The 26,459-nt window shown below is 42.2% G+C and overlaps 1 protein-coding gene across 3 annotated transcripts in view; it reads left to right on the forward strand.

Moving 5' to 3' along the window:
* The first annotated feature begins 8,499 nt into the window (after positions 1–8,499).
* Positions 8,500–26,459, forward strand: part of NCAM1 (neural cell adhesion molecule 1) — a 223,497-nt gene continuing 205,537 nt past the window's right edge. The window contains exon 1 of one of the 3 annotated variants that reach the window (XM_061592241.1): positions 8,500–8,896. In XM_061592241.1, the coding sequence (XP_061448225.1) occupies positions 8,839–8,896 (58 nt within the window). In that variant the 5' untranslated portion in view covers positions 8,500–8,838. The remainder of the gene's footprint in view (positions 8,897–26,459) is intronic. The other 2 variants (XM_061592243.1, XM_061592242.1) reach the window with 2 other exon arrangements.

The raw sequence follows: 26,459 nt of genomic DNA on the forward strand, positions 1-26,459 counted from the left end.
TTCGGCGCCAGGTGAAAACCTTTTTATACTCCCAGGCATTTTAAAGTGTATTTTTACAGTATTTTATTACTGTGTTGTATTCTGGATGTTGTTTGGTTTTCGTATTGTTTGTGTGTTTTTGTTTCTTGAGTTATTGTATTTATTGTATTTATACACTGTGCTTGTTTATCTTTTTGTACACTGCCCAGAGAGCCTTCGGGCTTAGGGCAGTATATAAATTAAATTAAATAAATAAAAATAAATAAAAATGTGAGGACATGGGGTCATCCATTTGGATTAGTTGGCAAACAAAAGGATGTGCTGCTTCATGCTCCACGTAACTAACAACTGTAATGCATGTCCACATGTTGTGGACATGACTGTATGACCACAAGAAATGATGTCTTTTAACAGGATTGGGTAGTTCATAATGGCTGAGCCTATTAGGGAACACTAGCAATCCAAACTCAGAAACAGTGCACCACATGCTAGGGACAAACATCCAGGCGTGGCTGTCTCCATCATGCCCTGATTGTGAGCATCCATGGAGCACCTGAAGTTCTGGACTGATCCAGTGAGGCCAAATCTTATACGCATACAGTTTCATAGATGTTCTCCTTGCATATATATTACCAGTCCAACAACACCAGCTAGTCAGTGGTATTCAATAGTAGATTTAGTTTGGTTTGCCTTGGATTTTGAAACTTTTGAGTCTGCTCCTTTTAGAAAACTAGATAACACATTGTAGTATTGGGTTGTATTCAACAAAATCCTACTCAGAGTAGACCCATTGAAGTTTTTAGACATGACTAACTTAGGTGCATTAATTCAATGAGTCTACTCTGAGTAGGATTTTGTTGAATACAACCCAATACTACAATGTGTTATCTAGTTTTCTAAAAGGAGCAGACTCAAAAGTTTCAAAATCCAAGGCAAACCAAACTAAATCTATTTAAAATTGAAAGCAGGCACATTTTTAGATGTATGGATTTGTGATTTGATCGCTGAATGTCTGATGATTTCATCTTTACCCCTGTGGTTTATGACCTCATCATTGCACCATTACTATTTTCCCCTTTGGCAAATCACAATTGCCTGTTCCTGATTACTTTTTTTTTTAGAGGTAGTGGAGGAGTTGGCATCTAACTTTCTTCCAATATAGTTTGCATTTAAGAAGGCGTCCAAGAGAGTTAATAGCTGCCTTCTAAGGCACTCTTGTTTGTTCCTTTTAAAACATCCAGGTTAGATTTGCCAGATTTCCAAGACCAGCATTTGTATATAAAAGCATGTTGAAATGGGCAGTCATAATATTTGTTTCGAGTTTATCCTGCCTTTTCTCCTAAAGAGCAAAAGTCAGCATACAGAGCTCTTTCTCACCATCCTCAGTTTATTCCTGCAACTACCCTGTGAAGTAGTTCAAGCTAAGACTGACTTGCCCGAAGTCATCCAGTGAACTGCACAGCTGAGCAACAATGTGAACCTGGGGGTCAACCCCCATCCTCCTAGCCCAAACATTCTATCCACTACTTCACACAACCTTTATGCAATTCCTAGCCAACTGGGACTATTACACAAACAAAGATGTTTCAGGTGGTTAACTGCAAGAGTTTTTCATTGATAAATTACAGATGCAATCCCAAGTCCTAGCTGGTAGCAGTGGGGCTTGATGGAATGGTGCAGCCAGTGCCACATCCACAGTCCTGGCACTTGCACTGGTTGGAGTAGAAGATAGGAAGGGATGGGAAAATGCCCCTTCATTCCTACAGTTCCCAGCTGGCACAGTGAAGAGGTCCGTATTGGACCCATTGTCATTAGAGGATGGTAGTAGGGTCTGCACAGGATACAGAAAATCCAGCCCCAGCCCACCATGGGCCAGAAATGCCCCATTTTGGGGTTTCCTCTGGCTACAGCTGGCATGGATCCAATTAGCAGTAGCTTAACCCCACCCACCAGTTGGGTGGGTATACTGGGACACTCTGCAAAGCCAGCCAGGCAGGATATCTCTACCCCATCAAAGTCTCCTTCAGCACTAGGGATGGGGGGGTTGGATTGCTCTGCTTGTCTATGTATGCATAAAATAGTACTGAAAGTTAAAAGAAATAGCAGATTCCTCTTTTATTTTAGGTGACCTGGGTGTATGTTGCAGAAAGCAGCATCTTAAGAGATGCTGGTCCTCTAAGTTGGCACCTGGCACCTGCAGTTTTGTACAACTACTTGTATTAATAACAATTTTTAAACACAATTACATCTGTTGCTCAATTAATCTATCGTACTAATTGACAGGCAGAGCAAACCTATACTCCAATTATGCTGGGAGAGGGAACAGAGAGAGAGAGATGCCACAACTATGCCAGCAGAACAGCCTGCTTAGCCTCTGTCCACGCAGCCTGCAAAGGGACAACACAGAAAACCAGAAAATGGTCTTCTTTTCTGAAACCTGCCTTTTGTGGAGTCTTTGGAATTGGGCGTTGCCATCAGCAAGGGATGGTCTTGTTTGCAAGGTTGGTTGAAATAAGGTAGTCAGAAAAGCCAGGTCTGTCTCACTTCTGTTAACATAGTCTCTTGAGGTAAGAAGGTAGCTTGACAAATGGGATATGATTTCTGCCTCTGATCAGATGTATATCACACCTGTCAACCAGCAAGACTTATTTCTGGCCTTTTGCATCTTGTTTGCTGTGATGGGAGCTGTTAGCTTTCATATTGGTTTAATATGAATATGAAATTATCTTCCCAACCATGGAGGGAAAAGTAATGCTACCGGTACTTTCATCTCTTTCTGGTCCTTGACAACTGATTCCCTTGTGGCCTTTCCTGACACCAGAAAGAGAAACTACTGTGTAACTTGCAAGGATTTCCCATTGCTGGACGCCAGTCCTTAAGACACAAGGTATAAATATCAATGGTCTTCTTTTCTGTGTTTTCCAGGAACGTATGAAACATGCCTTTTGTGGAGTCAAAGCATCGGTCCATCTACCTCAGTACTGTTTGCATTGAGTGGCAGGGGCTTTCCAGGATTTAAGACTGGGGTCCTTTCCAGCCCTAACTGGAGATGCTGGGAAATGAACTTAGGGACCTTTTGCCATGCCATGCAAAGTGTGTGCTCTCCCATTGAGCAATAGCCCTTCCCCAAAGAGCTGATAGTTATAGTTATAAACATAGACTGCGAGGCAATCTAGTTCAGAAAGGAACTTTCTGAGATTACCCTTCACTTTAGGTGCAATAAACTATGAAATGAAAATGTTTAGGCTGCTTCTGCTGCTGATTAAACCCAAGGAGAGTTGGATTGAGAGGCATCTGTAGTCACTAAAATTGGGAGAATTAAGCTGAATCAGGATTACATTGCCTGAAGGCTACAACATACAATTGTGTGTACAGCCACCATGTTTTGGACAACCTGTCAAAAACAAACAAAATCCACTTGCTGAAAGGACCCCCCCCAAGGATGTACAGAGTGAATGTCAGTTGCTGGGGATCATGAGTTATTTCCAGTGCTAGTTCTACTCAGAGTAGACCCATACAAGTTAATGGACATGGCTAACTTTGGGCTGTCTTGGTGGTTCCAGAGGGAGTGGAAATGTATGGGTCCACAAGGGAACAGTAAGACTAATTCTTCCCAGAGGAATGCCTACTTGTGTGAAGGGGGGAAAGCTATTGGCACCTACCACTGAGCAGGAACTGCAGGTGGTGCAAATGAATAGTGAAGGCAAAAGAAGTGTATTTGCTACGAAGAAATGTTCCCATGTAGATGGGAAGTGGTCCAAATATGAGTGGGCTTTTATACATCATATAAAACATGCTCGCTGGCTTTTTGCTGTGTTGTCTGATGGGGTCACTGTGGCTGTCACCCTGTGATCTTATCCAAACATGTCAAGTTAGAATTAACAGGATTTTGTCATTCAGAATTCTCGTTCATATGCTTAAATATTTTTGGAGAGGGCAGGAGATAAATGTTCATTCAAAATGAAAGAATCTTGTGCTTTGCCTTCCCTTGCTGTTCCCTTTCCATTTTTTAAAAAATTATATTTAATAAGATGTGTAAATGGTTTGCACTCGTTAGTCCTCTCTCTCTGATATGCCATGTTGCAGTTCCAATGATTCCTCTGGCAATCAGAGAGCAAACAATTACCTGCATTTTAAATCTTCTTTTAAACAGAAGGGAGAGTTAATCATCTCAGTCAAATTATGTTGCAAGTTGCGACAAAGGGTGTTTTAATCTGAAGTACTTTCTAGTAATTTAAACAAAATGAGGTTAGAGTGAAGCATTTACCTGTGGAAAACAACTGCTTTTTTCTTCCAATTAATTCACCCTCAAACATATTTCCATTCTTTCTTTGTATATATAAAAACTATTCTGTTAAGGAACTTCCACAACAAATCCCACACGTCTTCTCTCTAGGTGGTTCTCTGAAAAAGGAAGAGCTTTCCAAGGAAGGATGGACTAAAATGTCAGCAATGGTCCCTGCAGTATTTGTAAGTAGAGTATTATTGCTCTTGCAAATATAATTTATGCAGACTCTCTATTTGATTTAAAAACATCTTAAAAAGCAATTCCAACACAGATGTGGACTGGGATGTCTCTATTTAAAAGGCTTGTTGAAAGAGGAAGGTCTTCAATAGGTGCCGAAAAGATAACAGAGATTGTGCCTATTTAATATGTCCTACTACTGAGCTATAATCCTTCCCGTTTAAAAAAGTATCCTTTAAAATTGCTCTAATGAACAATTAGAACTAATGAATGCACATCATACAGAGGGCAGATCCAAACCATTAATTTAAAGCACATTCAACACACATTTGAAGCACATGAATCCCACCACAGAATCATAGGAACTGTAGTTTGTTAAGGGTGGTTGGAACTATAACTGTGAGGGGGAAACTACACTTTACAGGATTCTTTAGGGGAAGTCATGTGCTTTAAATGTGAGTTGGATGTGCTTTAAGCGTATTGTGTGGATCTACTTAATAAATTTGGCCTGCATGTAAATTGTTTTAATTAATTTTTAAAAATGGAGATGAACTACAAAGTTTACTGGGTGATCATGGGCTAATCACCATCCCTCAGCCTAATCTGCCCCTCAGGATGAAAACAACAGAGGGGAACCATAACCAACCCAAGGAAGAAGGGCACACTTAAAATGTAGAGGAAATAACAATGTACAACCATAGTGTGAAAGATACTTATTGGGACATGGTATGAAGAAATATTTATGTAAGCATGACTATCAAAGGTGTTTATTATTACGCAGCCTGTAAAGATATTTATGGTGTAATCCTATGTTTACTCAGAGCCAATGTATTCTATGGGGCTTACTCAAGTAGGGAAGCATACACAGAACTGCAACCTCAAGTGATAAGAAACTTCACTCACCCAACCCAAAATTCAGAAACAGCCACTTCAAGCTGTTTTGCAACTGTTTATACTTGTTTTTATGGTTATTGGATTTAAAGGGATTCATTTCTTATTGTGAACTGCCTTGGCTTCCAGTTGGCAACCCTATCTCAAAGAGTTGTTGGAAGGACTCCATACACACACACACGCACTGGAGATGTAAAAATACATACACTCCATATAATAGTTTATTGTCAAACCCAATTGCTCATTGCAGAACATTTAAAAAAAATCAGTATTAGTTTCCTACATAATAAAAGCAGTAATAGTTAAGTAAGTCTTGCCTAATTGCCTTAAAAATAGGATTGGAAGGGGAGAGAAAGGTTTACATTACAAATACAATTCTTTGTTATGTTCATTCAAAAGTCTAATTCATTTGCTGCATAATCCTAACCATGTCTACTCAAAAGTCCTACTGAATTCAATGGGATTTACTCTGGGCACGGGGGATTAGCATTGGACCTTTACTCCCAGAAAAGCGAGTATTGGATTAAATCTTCATATTGGGAAGGTTTTCAAAACGCTGCCGTCTTCAACAGCCCAGGAAAATTTAAACTTGTTTGACTCCTGCACACAAGAGAGAAAGACTGAAAGTTATATACTTACTCAATTTATGAGATTTTCAGATAAACAGGAAAAAGCAACAGTTTTCTTGCCTTACAGTGGGGTCTAGCTATTGTCTTAAGGTCAACACATCCCTTGTCAATCACAACCCTGACTTCACTTATTGGCTACAAACATGAAAGGGCGGGGTTAGAGCAGCCAGCTACGAGCTCATTTAACAGGTTGTGGGGGCAGCAGCTGATGTTTTGGTGTATATCTTGTTAACCAGACTTCTAGAAACTTTATTATTTTTTTTTAAATGAAAGCTGAGAGTCTGGAGATTAAGGTGACTCACCCGGAGAGGATCCAAAAATCCAGAGTCTCTGTATGAAAACCGGAGACTTGGCAAACCTATTGGGAAGGGATATGCTAGTGTCATCATGGAAATTACTGTTGGCTACAATCATGTTCAGCCTGGTTCATATGTTTGTTACATGGGTACGCACATGGCTGTCAACGGTCCTTTTGGCTGCTCATGTGAAAAAGCAAGCGACTCTCAAATTGTCCCGTTTTGGTTGGATTTTCTAGCATATAGCAGCACCCAGCTCCAGGGATGGGTGAATCTGCCAGTTCTGGTTTCTCTCAGTTCCTCATTCTTCCAGTCTTAAGTTCAGTTCTCCACATTTCCACTTAACTTTGTGATTTTTGTTTCTTTTAAAAGTTCTCAGAATTGTAGTGTGCATTACTCGTAAAATGCATTTTATGCAGTTTTGCCTAATATACACATTTTTGCAAAGCAATTTCTCTAATTCCTTTTTAATGTTGTTTTCATGAATGTATGCAATTTTATGCACTCTTTACTCCAATATATGTATTCTTGTATGCATTATTTGGCTGGAGAACTACATTGCAACATTCAGATAATTGCAAATTTTGAGCAATGGCTGTGTTTTGGTTCACGTATTGTTTCAGGAAGTGCCAATCAGGTAGGTTTACCATTGAATGCGAACTAAATCAAATTTCTTTTTCATTCCTACATATCACTATTTAAAGTTCTTCAATTCGACTTCTATTTCTGGTATTTTGGAACACAAGGACCTTGCTGCACCATAATTTCCCTGGTTTGGTGCATTCAAAGGATCTGAGGATTGCTCTCTCAGCTCCTTAGGCATAAAAAACCACAGCTGCCTCTTCTTCCTGCCTGATGCTTCACCCATTGAATCTGGCCCATAGCGATCTGTGGCTGTCTGAACGCAATTTAGCTGAGACCCCCAAACGTCCACATGGGACTGATTTGGTTCAGGCCCTGGCCTTGGCCAAATCCTGTGCACAGCCCTAGTATACAGCTTTCTGTGACACAATGGAAGTGTTTTGAAATTTGCACACCAGGCCTCAGTCAGCTGGTGTTTTTCTCCTTCTGAGTGTTTAATGAATGCCCGAGACTGCAGCAGATTAACAATAATTCTTTTATTGTCTAAAAGTGACTATACCATAACCCTAAAACACTCACTAATGCAGACCTTACTTGAGCTTCGGTCCTTCAGTTCTAGTTTTACTTTCCATGGCATACCATGTCATGGCATTGCCTGTCTATTCAGGATCACGTTTCATGACACAGTTCTTGGGAGACCTCCCAGGGATCATATCAGACCTTTTGGATGTTAAGAGCCAAAAGCAGGATTATTGTGCAATTGTCCCTCCCTATTATTCAAAACGTAGCATTAAAAAAAAAAAACACCTGATTTTCTAAGCCCAACCCAAGTCATGGTCTCGGCCTAGGTTGGAAATCTTTTTATTATGTTATTGTTTATTTGTTATGTTACTGGGCTGCCTTGTTTGATTTCTGCATTGGCATTGGCTTCTGTGGTTGTTGCATGTTTAAACAAATACAGTATAAAGTATCAGTTTTCTTGCCAGCCACCAGGAGAGCTTTGGAGAATTTTTGCAGAAAAAATTACCCAAGAACTCCCCCACCCTTTATTTATTTATTTAATGAAATTTGTAAACACCTTGAATGTAAAGGCTTCTAAGTGGTTTACAAAAAAACATAAAAATTATCAATAAAACTAACCAAGTAATTAAAAACATTTAAAACGATAAATATGTGTCTGGAAAGAATTCCCTGCACAGAAAGGTTTTAAACAGGTGCTGAAAGGAATACAGCAAAAGCGCCTGTCTAATGTCAATAGTCAGGGAGTTCCAAAGAGTTCCACACTTAAAAAACCACGATTTATTACAAGCGCTGATTTATTACAAGAGTCTTATGTGGCACCTGTAACAGCGCCTGTTCCGCAGAGCAAAGTGCTCGAATGAGCACATATGGGTTAAGCCACTCTTGCAAGTAGAAAGAAACAGTACTGGTATTTTCCTAACCACTGTAAAAACGCACGTCTGAATTGCCCTCATGTTCTTTTGCAAGTGGGAAATTAAAGGGGGAAAAAGACAGAAAAATGTTATTAGGCATTCTTATTGGGAAGGAATCCGGATCCCCGCAGAGCCAGTCCACCTTTTCTAGACGATTGCATCTGCTTCTCCTCTCCTCTTTGGTTGCTTATTGCACAGTACTATTTCTGTGGACAGTCTGGGTGGAAGAACACAGTGAGGTGCCACGCCCCTCCTCCCTTCCCTACAATCCCACCGAAGCAAACCAGGGATGGCGCAGGGATCTCTCGTCGTGCCTGTGTGCTGAGGCTGGGGCTGTCACTCATTCTCTGATCAGCTCCTGAAAGCAGCTAGATAGCAGCTGGGCAAAAATATATCTGTGTATCCCTATCTCAAAATATCCCGCAATTCTGGTGTGTGTAGGGGGGATTTTTTTTTCCTTTTCCGTCCCCCGCGCCCTCTCCTCGCTTTGCATCTGAATCTGTCGTCTTAACCCGCTTCACGAGGAAAATACATATATACAAGAAAACTTCGTCTCCGTTCAGATGACAATGCTCCGACGCCGGGATCTCATCTGGACTTGGCTATTCCTCGGGACTGCAGGTACACTCCGGGCGTGCTGTGCGGGTTTTTTGACCCCCTTTTAAACCTTAACAGTGATGATGATTTGCAAGAGGACGGCGAATGTAATTTCCTCTGGATTGGATGCTGGTGTCTCTCCACCCCCCCAACCCAACCCAACCAACCCAACCCAACCCTCAGTTTGCAGCAAGGGATGGAGCCTGCTTTGCTTGTGCTCGGGTGCCAAACTGACGTGGAGGGGGGGGGCGAGCTTTGCAATTGCCTCCACCGCTGGCTTCTTCCTCCCCATGTGCGTCTCATTTCCCACCCCTCTCGTGCAATTTGTGCGCGTGAAGAATTGCTGGAGGGTGTGTGTGTGTGTTTGCCGGTGCTTCTGCATCTCTCCTCAGATTCTCCAACCTAGTTGCGTACGGTTTTTTGTTGTTAAAACCATTACTTGGTGATGCTTGATGGTGCTAGAGACGTTTGGCTGATCTGGGAGGTGCTGCTCCAACAAACCTGAAATGCTAAACCGCCGCCGCCGCCCCTCCCCTACAAAAGCAGCTCGAGCATCTTCAGAATAAACGCCCCCCCTTTTTTTCTTTTTAATTGCAAAGTGTCCCTCTCCTGGCATTGCCTGGAAGGTTGTCAGACACTTCTCTTTTTTGAACGGTTTGCAACATTGCGATCTAGAGGGGCGCGAAGGAAGGAAAATCCGGGAGTGGGATTGGTCCTGTGGGTGGGTCGGTGGGGGAGGCGGAGGGAGGGCAGCCGGAGTGTGTGCGCGGCGGCGGGTAGGGGCGGCTGGTCGTTTCGTTTTGGAATTCGTTTGGGAGTCCTTGCGCGCCCCACACGGAGGGCTGAGTTGATGGAGAAACATTGTTCTCATTCAAAAGAGCATGCAAAATTGAGGGATTGGCTGGAACCGTGCCGGGGGGGGGCAGACAGAGAAGGGAAGATGGTCCAGAGAGGGAGCAGTTTGACAGCAGAAAGTGGAATCGCAGGAGATAGGGGGGGTGGAGAGGGCGGGAACCAAGGGCGAGCGGGGGGGGGAGAAGCAGAGCATTTTTTGCCGTCGCTTTTACATCTCCCCTTCCCCACCCCCCAAATTCTCCAACCTAGTTGCCTGCCTACGGTTTTTTTTAACCATTTTTGGTGATGCTTGATGGTGCTAGGAGACATTTGGTAGCACTAAGCGTTTTCTTGGGGGGGTTGCAAACGGTGGAGAGACCAGCCTTCTTCCCCCGCTTCCCCGCCCCGCTTGTGCGATGCTGAGGCTTGCTGTCTCTTCTTGCCAATTGCAGACAATGGAGGGAGGAGAGAGAGAGAGGGAGAGAGACGGGGGAGGGATGCTGCGTTCGCTGTGTTCGCGGTGCCGGCGTGTGAGCAGCTGAAGCGCGCGCGCGCGCGAGGGGTAAAGCGGAAAAAGGGGGATTGGGCTTGTTTATTTCTTACGCGGCTGCTGTAAATCACCAACGGCCAATTATTTTAATTCTTTTTTGGGGGGGGGAGAGGAAAAAAAAAGACACGCAGTGTGGGGCGTGTGTGGACGGACGGGGGAAGAGAAACGGACGCTTTTGCATTTTTGCAAGCGGAGCCCCGCTTTTTGGCTGCGGGTGGGGGGGAGCGTTTGCAAAATGGGGAGGCGTCGTTGCCGTTGCAAAGCGGTCCAGCCGGGTGGGGCTCGGGCTGTGCGTGTGTTTGTTGTGGCGGCGCAAGAGTAAATTGGGAACCTGGTGCCGAGGAAGATGAAATAAAAATCTGGGTGTGGGAGAATTGGGGGGGCAGTGCAAATAGGTCTCCCCCTCCTCCCCAATGCCTTGTGTGGGTTGCTGCGTGCGTTGCACTAGACGGGGCGCGCGCGTTGCTGCTGCTGGGGATGGAGGCGCCGGGCGATCGCGAGGGTGCCTCGGCAGAGGTGTGTGCGTGTGTTGTTGATTGAGGCCTCGGCCAATCAGAGCCTAGGAGAGGCCGAGCGGGAAATGCCGTTAGGGTCCCTTTTTTTTTGGATAGCCCAACGTTCGGAGGAGCCCCGCCCCTCGGGTGCTGCCCCCCCTTCCCTCCAGTTCCTAACGGGCGACATTATTACCTCAGAACGGGCTGCCCGCAAATGTCCCCCTCACCGAAAAAACAACACACGCAGATTACCCCCCCCCAGTCTCTGACTGCCAGACATGTTACAAAGCAGCTCCCCCCTCACACACGCAGTCCTGTGAAACTGAGAACGGGGGTGAATAACGTCTCCCCTGCCCCACGCACCATGAAGGGATGCCACACTTGTGGGCTTCACACACAGCGATAAGCTTCTCCTCAAGATGTACTACTGCTTTCCCCCTGCCCCACCGACACACTGCAGAATGTTGTTTGTAAAAGCCCCACACAAGAGGAGGCGTACTAGAAGCCCACATCATCCAAACCTGGCCCCGCTGAGATTCCTTCATAAGCACTTTGCCTGGTGTGAGGAGGCTTGCTTGATGTTAATGGGGATCCCCACAGAACAAATGCCTTAGTCATCGCCATACCTGGTGCTTTGGGGACCACCACTTTGTGGAAATATGGTCTCCCTTAGCCCCCCCCTCCATCATTGATAGCAGCCACATAATGACAAGATGTTTACTGCCTTCAAGTCAATTCCGACTTATGGCGACCCTATAGGGTTTTCATGAGGCTGAGAGGCAGTGACTGGCCCAAGGTGAGCTTCATGGCTAGGTGGGGATTCGAACCCTGGTCTCACAGGTTGTAGTCCAACACCTTAACTGCTACACCACACTGGCTCTCTAATGACAAGATAGCCTTTTATTGTCATGGGCCAACCAGCCCCACAAAGACCATCCTTGCATTCTGGATGCTTCCAGATGGAGACTTAATGTTGTGCAGTGGGCTGCTGGGATATCACATGTGTGCACTTGGCAGCAGGGTTGAAAAAAACTTAACAGATTTTCCCTGGAAAGGATAAATCTGGATTAAATTGGGGGGAGGAATATGGGTTGGTATTTTGTTAATGATGGTGTTGATGCTGGAAAAATCTCGCATGCATGAAGAGCACTGATCCCACACTTACACACCCGTTTAGAAGTACCCTCTGGCACTCCATAATTACAGTACCCATTAAAAAGCCTTGTACAGTCCAAGCAATGGGCCAGCCTACACCAGATTATACCCTTGTACTATACATGAATTGGTCTGGTATAAACTTCCACTTTTAGTTTTGTATTCATTTACATGGGATAGAATTCCCATGTGACCCCTAAGCATACAGTGAAAGTGTGCGGGGAAAGCCCATCTTTTAACACTTTTTCAACCAGCAGTTCTAGTCATAGCCACAGTGGATTTATATATGCTATAGGATTACATAATCCATATTAGTTATTTCTTAACATCCTGTAGTGATATGTATCCGAATGTATACTGAAATTGGAAGGTATCTCATGGGCTGTCCATTGCAAGTGCTGAAATCATAGAGGACACATACATTCTAAAGCTCCAGGAAGGAAGGGTCTATAGCTTGTGTGGACAGTTTGTGTTGCTGGTTGAATCCATTGCTTCTTGTCCAGTCCACAACAGCTCTTTGCTGAGGTTTGCTGCTAGCTTGCCCAGTATTGCCGAGACACCACACCTAGTCAGTGCAATGAACAGATATTGTCATATAGTCTGCAGTCAACCACTGCTGAGATTTCACACATCTTCTGAAAACACCACATCAGTTACATTCATACAACTGATACTACACCTCTGCCATCACTAAAATTGCAAACCTAACTCAAACAAACTACCATTATACAAATGTCACTGAAAACTCATTTGGATTTCACTCCTCTTCCCCCAGTCTTTGCTGTATCACACATCCAATACCAGTCCTCATGTGCACAGTGGAGCCTCACACAGCCAATACTGTGAACTTTCCATGAAAGCCTAGAACAATCCCACATTCCCAATGCACACTCAGCACTATTTAACACAGATTATTTTCTGTTGGCATACTTTAACTAGATGCTTTACACGGCACCAAAATGGTAAAAAGTGGTAATTTGAACTATTTCATTTATTGTTATGTGTAAAATTTCTTTTTTACCTCCACATTTTGTGTTTAAATGCAGAAAATCCAGATATAGAAGTTATAGTCTTTGTTACAGAAAATCTAGAACAGCAGTGGGAGACCTTTTGTCCTCCAGATGTTGGACTCCAACTCCCATCAGCCACAGCCAGCATAGTCATTGGCCAGGAATGCTGGGAGTCCAGCAACATTTGAAAGGCCACAGATCTCCCAGTCCCAATTTAGTGTAAGAGATTATTATGCATAAATACTCTTTATACTTATTTATCTCCATCTTCTCTCCCCACTGTTATAATTTCCCCCACTTCTCCGACCAATGAGAAACCCCAGGTGGATAGTGATGGATTTGGTTTTGTGTAATATTTGCATTTATTTACAGATATATGCACGGAGGCACAGATTAAACACTTCAGTGGACAAAGTTTGCTTCTTCCGTGTCAGATCTCTGGGGAGAAGACCAGAACCCTGTATGTTTTTGATGCTTACCGATCAAAAACGTAGCTCTTGGGGTCTTTCTCAATTTAAACTGCAGTCTGTTGTTATTTTGACATGCACCTTGCCCCCTCCTGATGTATCATGTCCTCTTACCATTACCTAGTCTATTTTGCTCCCATGGAGATGCATCGCTTGAACATCCAGGCTGTTGACATTCTTTGGTCACGTTTTAAGAGGCTGACCCAGTATTGCCTCAGCAATCCATACCACTAGGCATTGTCACAGAAATCTGATAGGAAACCCACAATGCCTCTTATAAAATCACTTCTTTCATATCCACTGTACCTTCAAAGCCATTATTTTTTAAAATTATTTCACATGTATTTTACAGTGGCTTACAAAGAAAAAATAATGCAATGTACAAAATTTAAAACGTAGATTAAAACATCAGAAAATAAGAACACTTCAGCAGCATTCATGATACATTGGCCATTGATATTGGGGAAACTAACACATCTAGCAGCATTTTTACCCAGCAGCATTAGCATAGTCAATGTTGGCTCTTATTTGGGCTGGACAAAATGTTTTAAATTTTTAGGTGCCAATGCTGTTTGGGAGTTTTTCCAACTTTAGTTCCTAGTCATCCAAGCTTCCAAGTAAAATCACATCCCAACCAGCTTTTAGTCTTTCAAATGGCATATCCTAACAGGATGTGTCTCATCCTAGTACATAAACCCCAACCGTACAACATCTGTTGACTATGTATGATGGATATGGCCTCCTTTTAAATCCTGCTTGCTTTTGAGATTTCTCTCAACAAACTACAATAGAGTGTTGCCTCTTGTATGTCTGCAGTTAACAATTTGCTGTATGAATACTGCTAAACCAGCTCTCCATGACAAATGTGTGGTTTTCACCTGTTCTTGCTCTAACCTTGCCCTTCTCCTCAACCCCGTTATGCTTACTCATTTTAATCCCTAACATTCCTCAGTTACCATATGTTTACTAAAATCCCATCTACAATTGGAAATGACTTCATTGCCTGATTCAGTCTGTCTTCCCTCTCCTACCATTTCTCCAAACACCTAAACTACCCACCTTGTTTTAATAACACATGCATGTATTGGTGCAATACTAACCCTCTTTTCCTGTGAGTAAGAGCCACTGAATTCAGTAGGATTTATTTCTGAGTAGACATGGTTAGGATTGCCTTATGTGTCTGTTATTTTTCCAGTTGCAATTCTGGCCGCACTCTTATGCACATTTATTTAGGAGTAAGCCCAATTAAACACAGTGAGACTTGCTTATGAGTAAACATGCATGAGTCGAACCTACTAGAATACACTACCATTGCCAAATACCAGTGGACAAGGAAATAGGGCAAGGATGGGGAACAATTTTCAGCCTGAGGGCTGCATTCTGTTCTGTGCATCCTTCTGGGGATAACATGCTAGTGACGGACTTGGCCAGAGGCAAGAGTGGGCAGACCAATAAATGTACATTTTACCTTTGTACCATAGTCTAGATTCTAGACTGCATTCATACACCCCTCTCAATCCTCCATTTAGGCAAGCAAGAAGGTTATCAGAATTCAAGGACACATTCCATCCAGGCAAAAACACTTGAGGAGGGTAAGCAGGGCTGGGGAAGGAGTATGGCCTCTGGAGGATCCTGGGGGCCAGATACAAAACTGGAGGGCTGTATTTAGCCGGCAGCTCAGAGGCTCCCCATCCCTGAAATAAGGGAAGGCAATTTTCCCCCAGAAGGGAGGACCCTACACATTCATTTATCACTTCCTTGTTATAAAGGATGCTTTATGCAGTAGCATCACTAAGGATAATAATAACGATTGTCCAAGGGTCTTGAGGATCTGCACTACTTGCATGCAAGAGCAGGCTCAACAAGCATAAAATGAAGAAGCCAATTAAAAATACTAAACGAAATCCAAATGTCAGTGGTGTGAGAATAACATTTCTGCTTAGAGAACAAGGGGGCTGTTTTAATGTGTTAAGCCTTATAACCCTCTTGGGGGGAAAATGGCTGCAAACAAAAGAGAGAAAATGGTGAACGGAGAGGTCCATCAGCCATATTATGCCAATTAAAAATAAATAAATCTGTCTCCTGTTTACAGTAGCTAAATGAAAGCAGAGACAGGAGATAGCTGTGGGGGGCAGTGAAGAAGCCTTCAATAAACAGTCTCAGCTGTGATCACCCGGTGGGGTAAGAACAAAGGCTCTTTTCGTACCCACCCCAACACATCTTTCAAAATCGCCTTCCCTTTTGTTTACATTTTCTGTGTCCAGGGATAGTGACACCCTCATTTACTTTTCAGATTAAAACAACATTCATTTTATAACACAGATCTTAATTTATAGATACAGCAGATGGTTCCTCTTCTTCCATGCTTTTCCTGAGAACTATATGATTTCTTAAATAAAAGAGAGCTTTCTATATATAGATTCCTTCTACATATTGACATGTTGAATTAAAGATCTCAGTCTTGACCAGTTGATATAATTTTTGAAGGGGCAGTTAATTTAAGCTTAATTTAACAAATTCCAGTATTTTAAGTCTTTTGAGGACTGTGGCTGTGCTCCAGGTTGCAAAGTGCCTTCATGTTTTCCTGGCTGACCTCCAGATATATATTTTACAGATATCACATAGTTTGCCTTAGGGAGAAAATAAAAATTGGCTCCTTACTGTTAAAAGAAGACATGGGCTACATGGGTTGGGTGGCAGGAGACCAGAAACAATTGATGTGGGAGGTGGGGTGAGGAGGAGGTGCACCTGCTACCATCAGTCTGGAGAGAACAGCAAACAGCAGTCAAATAAGACAAAACCCACATTTTACTTTTGTTGATTTAAAGAGAACAGCATCCCTCATTTTATTGATCACTTAAGATGTTAAATATATGCAGGTTCCCCCCTCCTCCCCACCCCAGTTTTATTGGAGGGCATGTTGCCCAAGTACCATGGAAGCAGCCCCAGATGCTGGATGCAAGTGCTCTCCTCTCTTTTTTTTTTTTGGTAAGTGCAGTACTAAAATAAGGATGATCTGTGCACAGAATTATTTTTCCACGTGTGTATCTTTTTTGATGAATTATATTTAAGTGAGTAGATTGAATAGAGGAGAGAATTTAGGCTTGGTTTATATTCTGTGGCAAACATGGATTTCCTAAGTGGCCTCGTCTAAAACATATTCTCTTCTTTGATTTCCATCTGGGAAATCAAGAATAATTATGAGTTACCTTGCAGGGCTGTTACAATGCATTAGGTAATATGTAAAGCACTTTGTGCATCAATATTTTTCTGTATATGTTTATTGTTATTATCATGGGTTGTTTTGACCTTCTAAAAAGTTGACGCTTGCATTTTTTACCAAGCACGGTATAAGACTAAAGCTGTAACTCCCCAAAATGAGATTGGGTGCTTAGGCGTTTGAAATGTATTTTGATCACAGATTATTAATAAAAAATAATATATAAATAATAGTTCAGTCGAGAGAGATCAAGTTTCACAGTTTTTCATACAGATATGGGTCTACACAAGTGAATGTAGATAATCAAGATCTGGACAACTCTATATTAGTAATTTTGATTAGGCAAGGTATACTGATCTTAAAAATGTCGTTTTCTCCATATTAGTGTCATGATGAAAAAGCGGAAACTGAGGGAAAAGTAAAACAATTATGTTGGGAAGATGAGTGTCTTTGCAGGGATGGGAGGAATGGTAACACAAACTGTAGAACATGTCTTGGATCATCCTGGGTGTGGCTCAGAAAGGAACCACGTCTCCCTTGAGGTTTTTCCTCTCAGTTTTGCAGCATCTCCCATTCATTGGAAGGAGACTTGTCCAGAGGTTCCCTTTGGATTATACGCGAAAGGAGGAAATCCTTGCCCAGACATGCATATCTTTTGTTAGGCATTAAAATTATAACAGTAAATTTGGAAGGTCAGATTTTCACTGGTTGTGGTCCCTGTTTGGGAAAGCACAGTGCCAAACCTTAAAGCTATTGCTTGTGCAAAGTAAATAAATTGGAGTTGATGGTGGAGCTGTTACACCCTTTCCTGTTTGTAGTGCTGAAATGCTACTTCTCTCTTGCAGCTGCTCATTAGTAGCTTTGCCTTTTGATGTCACCCTGAATGCCAAATGGCAGGTTTTCAAACGCTTTTGATTCACTACATTTATAACTGTCTCACAAAGCCACTGCTAAGTGCTGGAACATCTGTCTATCTGTCTATCTATCTATCTATCTATCTATCTATCTATCTATCTATCTATCTATCTATCTATCTATCTATCTATCTATCTATCTATCTATCTATCTATCTGTCTACCTAATCATCTATCTATCTATCTAATCATCTATCATCCATCACCCGTCTATCATCTATCATCTGTCTATCATTTGTCTATCATGTAATCTATCTATCATCTAATCTATCTATTTTATCTAATCTATCATCTAATCTATCTATTTTATCTAATCTATCATCTAATCTATCTAATTATCTATCTAATCTATCTATCTAATGTCACAGCCTTCCCCAACCTGGGTCCTTGAGGTGTTCTGGACTACAACTCCTACCATCGTGGCTGGGGCTGATGAGTGGTCCAAAACATCTGGAGGGCACCAGATTCGGAAGGCTGATGTATAGGCATTTGTTTTTCAATTTACATTGCAGAGGTCAGAGTGTGCAACCAAAGAAAGAATATATAAGAAATTGTGGAAAGGTATTACAGAATTGTTTAATATTTTTGATTTTATGTATCAGATTGTGTGTGTAGCAGTCCAAAGACTGAAAGGGAGAGATTAAAGTTGAATTCACGTTTTGTGGTTCCTGTGTAGTGATTGCAGTCAGACAGTCTCCTGCCCCCCCCAACCTGTACTGCCTTCAAGTCGATTCCGACTTATGGTGACCCTATGAATAGGGTTTTCATGAGGCTGAGGTGCAGTGAGTGGCCCAAGGTCACCCAGTGAGCTTCATGGCTGTGTGGGGATTCGAACCCTGGTCTCCCAGGTCATAGTCCAAAGTAGTAAGATCAGCAAATTGAAGAGGTGAAGGACACACTATTGCATCCACACCACAGCTGTTGTTGTGCTCCTGCCGCATGCGCTGGGAACGGGCAGTACAGTGATCAGAAAAAACCTGCCTCCTTTCAGCAACAGATGGGCTTTAGCCAAAAGTTGGCAGAACTATACCTGCTGCCCATACCCCAACCTACTTTTGGCAGCATGCTCTCATGTTGCATGATGTATTTGCATTTTGTGATATTATTGTGTGTAGAGAAGCCTTTATTTTTGAATTTTAAATGTTGAAAGCCATTTATGCAGTGTCTCTAGCTAGGGTTGATTAAAAGAAAAAAGAATGGCTGTTTTCCTTGATTACTAAAATACGTAAAACTACTATAATGGATTAGTTATCCAGGTGTTCCCTTTTATCATAACTACTAGCAGGACAGCCAGCACATGGGTGATAAGCCAATCACATATACTTAATTCGCACTCCAGGTTGGATTAGTCATATAATAAAGACCTGTTTATTGTAGACATACAGTACAGATCAGGTTTCCCATGAGGAATTTAGGAAATCTACTGATGCCTCTCTATCTTTCTTAGGGATGGGCAAACATGTCAATTTCGGGTTCTCTCATTTTCTCTTCAGTTCTCCACATTCCCATGTTGGTTTGCAGGTTTTTTTAAGTCCTCGTGAAAATTCATCAGCATTTTAGCGCAAATTTAGTGTACATGTTTTTGTATGCAATTTTCCTTAATATAATATTTTTGCAAAACAATTTCCCCTAAAACAATGCATTTTAGTATATTATTTTCACTAATGTATGCTTTTTTATGACTGCTTTAACCTAGTAAATGCATTTTTGTACACATTACTTGGCTGGAGAACAGCACTGCAAAATTTGGAAAAGTGACTTTGAAAGGATGACAGTGTTTTGGTTAGCATATTGTTTCAGAAGGTGTGAATTAGATAAGTTCACCTTTAAATGTGTACTGAACTGAATTTCTTCCCCATCCCTAATCTATATATGGAAATGGCCTGCCTTCAAGTCGATCCCGACTTATGGCGACCCTCTGAATAGGGTTTTACAGATGTATTAAAAAGACTTGTTGATGGTCTTTCTTGTAGCTTCCTCTGGTTCTGGGGAGGCTGATGAAGGCATGAACGTTTCCTTGGCTCCATCAGGGTTTTCTTGTTTTTTTTGCTTGAATGGAAATCTGCTACTTTCCACCCAGTGATGTATAGAAGAAAGGATATCTCAAAATAAATGAAAACTATCTCTCAGAGAGGATTGATCAATTTATCCCTTCATGTAAGGAGGCCAAACAACCTCTGGCTTAAAATATTATTATTATGATGATTTATTAATCATCTTCTGCAATCATCTCAAGGCAACGTACAATAAAAGCAGGTACCAACTGTTAAAAATACAGAAAACAACAGCAGATAGAATTAAAAACAATACAAAGAAGACATCCATGACAGAGTGGCAAATAAACTCTCTTGTTGGGTTTAACTTCAAAGAGCCTGGCCAGAAGCATGGTGTTGTTGTTTTTAAAGTGCTAGATTTCAATATCAGCTGGCTTTTATTTTTCAGCCCCAGTTACAGACTTTTAGCTGTGTTGTGTTTTACTCACCCCTAGACTATCAGTAACAAAGTATCAGTGATATACAATGAAACTCACAGGAATAAATTCGGGTCTTTAATATTAAACTTCAGTAGAGGATAGTTCCATTTTCTCCTCCATCACATAAATTCTAAGAAATTGATCCATCTCGTTATTTTACTCCACCACTGTTTGTTTCCCCTATGAAGATCTGGAGGATGATATCAAGAACAATCTTATGCAAAACCAGACCTGAAAATATTGGGGACATCATGTAATGGAGCACCTGGCAGAGCTTAAATTTCCTGCTGGTTCCACTTTGCATTTCATGAAGAAATGAAGCAGCTGCAGAAATCTGTAAAAATGTAATGTGAGAAGAAGGGGGTGGGTGGTGTGTCTTGTCTTAGTCAGGCACCAGTTTGAACAGTCTGAGCAGCAGTCCAGAGGAGCCCCCCTCCAAATTCTGCATGTAGTTATTTTCATAGCTCACTGAATGAACTGTTTGAAAGGCCAATCCCTCCTTTGCTACTCATTCCACAGGGCTGTTTGATTTTTAAAGGTTTTTGGGATGGGAGCCACTTTGCTGACACATGCGCCTTCAAAACACAATTGAAATAAAATCCTTGGAAGACAGAGCAACTGGCAAGCAGTGATTCTCTTATTAAGTAGTGGTTTGAAAATAGATAGTGTCTTTTGTGATGGTGTTTCATTGAAAAGGAATGGGTAAGAATATTTTTACACTGTGCTTAAAAAGAACAGAAAGAATTACATCTGGCAATTGTGGGTTTTAATTCATTGTAAAAGAATGGTCCAAGAATAGCTCCATTGGGATTTTATTGCTATTAATCTGGGTGAATAAATGTGTTTGTTTTATATTGTGGTGCTGAAATGTGCTGATGTTAAAGTTTTTTTGTATATTTTTCCATTTTTATTTTGCTGGCATGGTAAAAAATGAAAATTGACAGTATAGTGAGTTTTATTAGCACACAAGCGTTTTACATCCACTTGGATAAGATAAACAGAACAAAAACATTATATGTAGACTAGGGGTTCTGTCCCTGCTCGTGCTGCTTGCCACCTCTGCCCCAGCCCCTCACCAATCCCTATATCCTTTGACCTTGCCAACCCCCCCAGATGAGCTCATTAAACCAGGGGTGGGGAACCCTTTTTGCTAGCACACTGTGGGCCAACTTTGACAGGTCGGTCGGGCAACCTTCCTTCCAATCAAGTGATAGCACAATTATGTTGTGTGGTTGACATTTGGCCCACAGGGTGGGGGAAAAATGGTTCCCCACCGCTGGTCTAATGAGTTAGTATGGGGGGTTATATCTGGTTAAGCCTCCTGTTTAGACCTGGCTACACCTCCCTGATTTACCCCCTCCCCTTTAGACTGACCTGTTAGGAGTGTTCCTCTGTGGCTTGCATGAGCTGCTCCCACTGCCTCCTCCACTGTTGCGACGAGCCAGGGAAGCTTCCTAGGTGGTGGTGGTGGGGAGGCAGGTCGCATGGGTACCCCAGATGTGTGCCCCCCCCAGCAGCCTGGACAAAAGGGAGGCCTTGTGGTAGCAATGCCAAGGCCTCCCATGAACCACCTCTGCAGCTCGTGCAGGCTACCTGTTGCCCACTCCTTGTCCTGTCTTGCCTGCCTGCCTTCCCACCACCACCACCACCACACATCCTGGAAGAAAGAGCAGCCTTGTGGTAGCAACACTGATGTCTCCCATGAAGTGACCCCACAGGTCACCCAGGCTGCCACCCATTCACTTGTATTCCTTCCTGTTCCTTTCTGCTGCACCTGTCTTGAGCCCAGCGTGGTGGGGCCAGTGTGTGCTCGCATGTCCCTCCCATTCCTGTAGCTTTGAGCACAGTGCAGCTGAACCACCGCCATCGGTCACTCACCTTCCTTCCTCTGTGTGCTCTCTCGAGTTCTTTCTTTGGCCTTCCCTTTCCCCACCAGCCCTGAGCCCAATGCAACTGGGTCACAGAGCCTGGAAAAGTTACTTTTTTGAACTACAACTCCCATCAGCCCAATCCAGTAGCCATGCTGGCTGGGGCTGATGGGAGTTGTAGTTCAAAAAAGTAACTTTTCCAAGCTCTGGCTCATGCTGCAGTTGGCTAAGTGCCACCGTTCTGTGACCAAGCAAACTGCAGGGAGATGCTTACATTTTTATGTATATAGATAGATAGAAATGGTGCTCCCTAAGTGCGGTGAGGGCCCTGAACAGTTGCCAAGAGAGCCTTAAGCTCATTCCTTGATTTCTTCCTAGAATGTGTTTTCATTGACCAAGAGGCAGAGGGCCAAATGTTTTAATGTTGATTTTCATTGCTAGTGATCAGTGGAGTCGTTCCCTCCTCCCCCATAAAGCCTTTTGATCTGGTACATTAAAGCATGTATGCCCCCATGGGAAGAGAGGTAGGATGGTGAGCAAGGGTGGTCCCATGGTTGGGGGACTTGCTTTCCCAGGAAATACGATCAGCCCCTTGCTGTTATTTAGCTGTGCTCTAAAACTGTTTTTATTTGTGACTGTTTTTAATGAGGGATTTCATTTTTATTGAGATAACTGGCTGATGGAACTGGATTAGAAGATGTGAAATGTTCAACTGCTGCTATTGTGTTTGGTATTTTTTTGATATTTTATATGGTTTTGAATTGTTTTTATATGCTGTAAACTGCCATGGGACTATTTTGACCAGTGGCATATAAATTGATAAAATAAAATAAAAATGTTTTCTTTTGTTATGCTTGCCCTAAAGAGGAAGGAGAGTCAGTGTTGCAAGCTGAACCTCTTGTGTATCTCTGTCTTGAATTTAAATGGATGAACAATTGCTTTCTTGACATTGGGTGGCTCTCCAGATCTTGAATTTGGAGGACCGAACTATTACTTTCTTCACATTTGCTGATTTCAGAGGCAACTGTTTTCTTGCCAATGTTTAGTAATAACGGTGAGCTAAAAACCTCCATACAGGCCTTCACCAAGAGATGATGGGCAAAGATTCACATCAAGGCAAAAAACAGTAGTGTGAGCCAGTGCAAAACAGGCCATGAGAGATATGCCGCTTGGAAGTATGAGCTGGCATTAGATGATCAAGTCTGCTTTTTTGCAGACCCTTTGCACTTGTGAGATCTCTTCTTCAGGATTCTTAAAGCTTTCAAGTGCTTAATTTTTTCTTTGAATGAACATTGGGCCATTACATGAGTGAACATTGCTGGCCAAATGTCTGGTTTTGGGTTCCTTAGTAAAACCCAAGAGACTCTTACATTTTTTTATCAGAGGCACTGTGTTTGGAAATATGTGGTCTAAAAAGATTTGCTGGCATCAGCTATATGAAATACTTGCTCCAGGCTTATTGCTCATCAGTGTTCATGGAAGATATGCCTGTCAATGGCAGTCACCTATGATGGCCAAATGGGATCTCCATGTGCGGGTGCAGTATGCCTTGGCATATCATTCAATAGGGAGAAACAACAGGGGAAGAAGACCAGGCTTTTCATGCTGAGCTTGCAGGATTTGGAACATATATGGTTAGCTGATATTGCAAACAGAACATTAGTCTTGGTGGATCTTGGTTTGATCTGGCATTGTAGTTGTAATGCGCTTATTGTCTGTGGTATATAATCAAAAGAATGTTTGATTTTTGTCAACAAAATCTAATCAGTTGTTTTAGTCAACAACTTTGCTTTTCAGGTAAAAATAAAATCCTGACACATACAGGTTCTTGACCCCCCCCCCCCCAACACAATTCATAACTTGAGCAGTTGAAGTAGGTATTATTTGTCTGGAAAGTTAAGTAGTTTCTGAAATCTGGGGGGGGGGGGGCTTGGGTGTTTGGATGTTGTGCAATTCATTCTTGAAGTACCATTGAACATATCATATGAATCCTACACATCTGAGCATAGAGTGGTGATATACAACTTAATCTGAGTTCTCATACCTAGACGTGATATGCTTGAGAAAATGGGTGCAGATTTTAGAAGGGTTTACAAAATGGGTTGGCACTGAACACATTCAGACTTGAAGATAGGGTTGTTCTGGGTAAAGTTTGATTTCTTAAAATACAAATTTCATGGCATTTTAAGGGGCCTGGTCTGGATGCCTAGATAATACAATAGCAAGAAGGTAACAAGAGGAAACTGAGTAGAGAGAAATGGAAATGTATTCATGAAATAATAAAAAAGCCCTTGATTTTGAATAGGTTTTTGCATCTTTCACATCTGTTGTTGAAATCCCAGGCTGTCATTCTAAACAATCATTTTCTGGAATTCCATCATTTGTGTAGTGTGTGGTATTAAAATCACTTCTATTGTCCTGTTTTTGCATCCATAAAACACTTTGAGGAAAACATCAGACTTTTTAATGAAAATCCCCGTTAACATTTTGATTTTTAAATGTGTTTTCTTACATTTCTTACAAATATTATGGGTTACATTTTGGTTTTGGTGGATTAATTATGACTATTTTCATTGTAGGGTGGAAAAGAGACTAAATTTAAACATAATAAGCTAATTTGGGTTTGTTTACAAATATTGGCAAACTGGCTCAAATGTGTGGTGATACTGAATGAATGTTACTGAAAAGAAAGAGTGGGAATAATTGAAGAAACCTTTGAGTTTAATTTTTTTTTAAAAAGAAATGCTTGTTGATGGTTCTTCACATGCTACTAAAAAGCAGTCTGTCTTTGCATATTAATCACCCGTTGAAAGGCTTTTGAATGCATGGAGAAGTCCCATGGTGTGTCTAAAGAGGGTGTGGGGAACAGGGAGGGGGGAGGATTGTAATTGTTTTTCTGAAAAGGGTTTTTCTTTCATTCAAGTGAAAAAAAGCTGAAAGCGGGGGAATTACTGCAGTGTTTTGTGGATAAGAGCCCCCAGTTGGTCACTGTGTTTTACGTGGTGCGTGTAAGGAGCCTGACTGCTGTGGGTGTAGGGCTACGAGGGGAACAGCGATGATGTAATCTAGAGCACTAAGGATACTCTGACTTTCATGTGCAGGCCTTTTCTTTAACGCTTCCTGCTGCAAGATGTAAATGGAAAGATGTTGACAATATAAAATGGATAATCTGTGTACATTCCATGCCAAGCATCTGCTAAGACTTCCCAGTTGTAGGACCCTCCATCACTATTTTATTTATCTGTAAGATTTGAATACCTCTTACCATGAAAACCCTATGAATATATTCAGAAAGATTCACAGGGTCACCATAAGTTGTAATCGACTTGAAGGCATATAACAACAAGATTTATAACTTGAATTTTGATCAAATGATCCTCAAGTAGCTTATGACTCATTAAAATAGGCCCTTTGGCCCTTCAGATGTTGCTGGACTCCCAACTCTTATCAACCCAGACAGGCCTATGCAGTTGTTTAAAACATCTTGAGTAGCCAGTTGCTTGAATGATTATTCTTTGTTGTTTTAAAATGTTTTGAAATGTTGCTGTACACAGCCCTAATGTTTTGCGAGAGGATGGTATATACATACTTTTATAATTAGATAACTAACTAGCTTAATACCGGCCAGCGGTCAGGGGTGATGGGAGTTGTAATCTAGCTACATCTGGAGGGCCACAGGTTCCCCACCACTGCATTAAAACAATACAAAAATCTGTCCAGTGCGCTCTTTCCCTTCACGTCTGATGTCCTGGGGCAACCGGCCACTGGAACAGAGGTTTTTTATTTAAATGAAGAGATGCAAACTCCCTGTAGCTGCTTGTTCTCTGGCTGATGGATGGGGCCAGGCTGGTCTTCCCCTTGCCATGGTGATGTTCTTCTAGGGTGAGAGTACAGCCTACCAGCAGTGAACCTTTTTTCCTCTGGCCTCACTCTAATTTAGCTGTGATTTGTATGATGGAAATGGGGGCTGTTAGCATTTGTTTTGGGCAGACTTCGTTTTAGTAATGCTCAAAATATCGAGCATGTTTAGTAGAAGATTTTCTCTTTTTTTCTTTGAATGGCACATCCCCCCCTCCCCATTTTAGCTCATGGTGAGTGTGGGTGAGACAAGCTCCAGTCTTTCCCTTCCAACCTTGAAGCTGCAGAAGTAGGTGGGGATCATCCTGGCATTACATGGTGATCCCTACTTCCACCCCAGCTTCAAAATTAGAAAAAAAGTGAGGGGTTGTTTGACTGGTGAGATGCCTGGGGGACTTTGGGTACTCGGGGCCAAATTGGCAAGCCCCTCCCCACTCTTTCGTGCTCTGGAGTAGGAAAACGTAGTGGTGTGGTTCTTTGGCTACTGTGTGGCTGAGGTGCCTGGAGTACCTTGGCTGTGCAGTGGCCAAACCAGCAAGGTCCATACCTCCTTTTCCTGTATTTAAGAGTGGCAGCAGGGTGTGTGTGGCTTCCTTGGTTGCTTTGTGGCCATACTAGCAAGGGGAGGATAGGGTTTTGGCAGTCAAAAGTTTGGGGTTGGTTACCAAGGCCACCCCAAATTTGTGGACTGCTTATCCCAAAAGCATACTACTTTTGAAAATTCTGTCAGTTTCAAAAGCAATG

This window comes from Rhineura floridana, chromosome 12 (assembly GCF_030035675.1).
Source record: "Rhineura floridana isolate rRhiFlo1 chromosome 12, rRhiFlo1.hap2, whole genome shotgun sequence".
Lineage (NCBI taxonomy): Eukaryota > Metazoa > Chordata > Lepidosauria > Squamata > Rhineuridae > Rhineura > Rhineura floridana.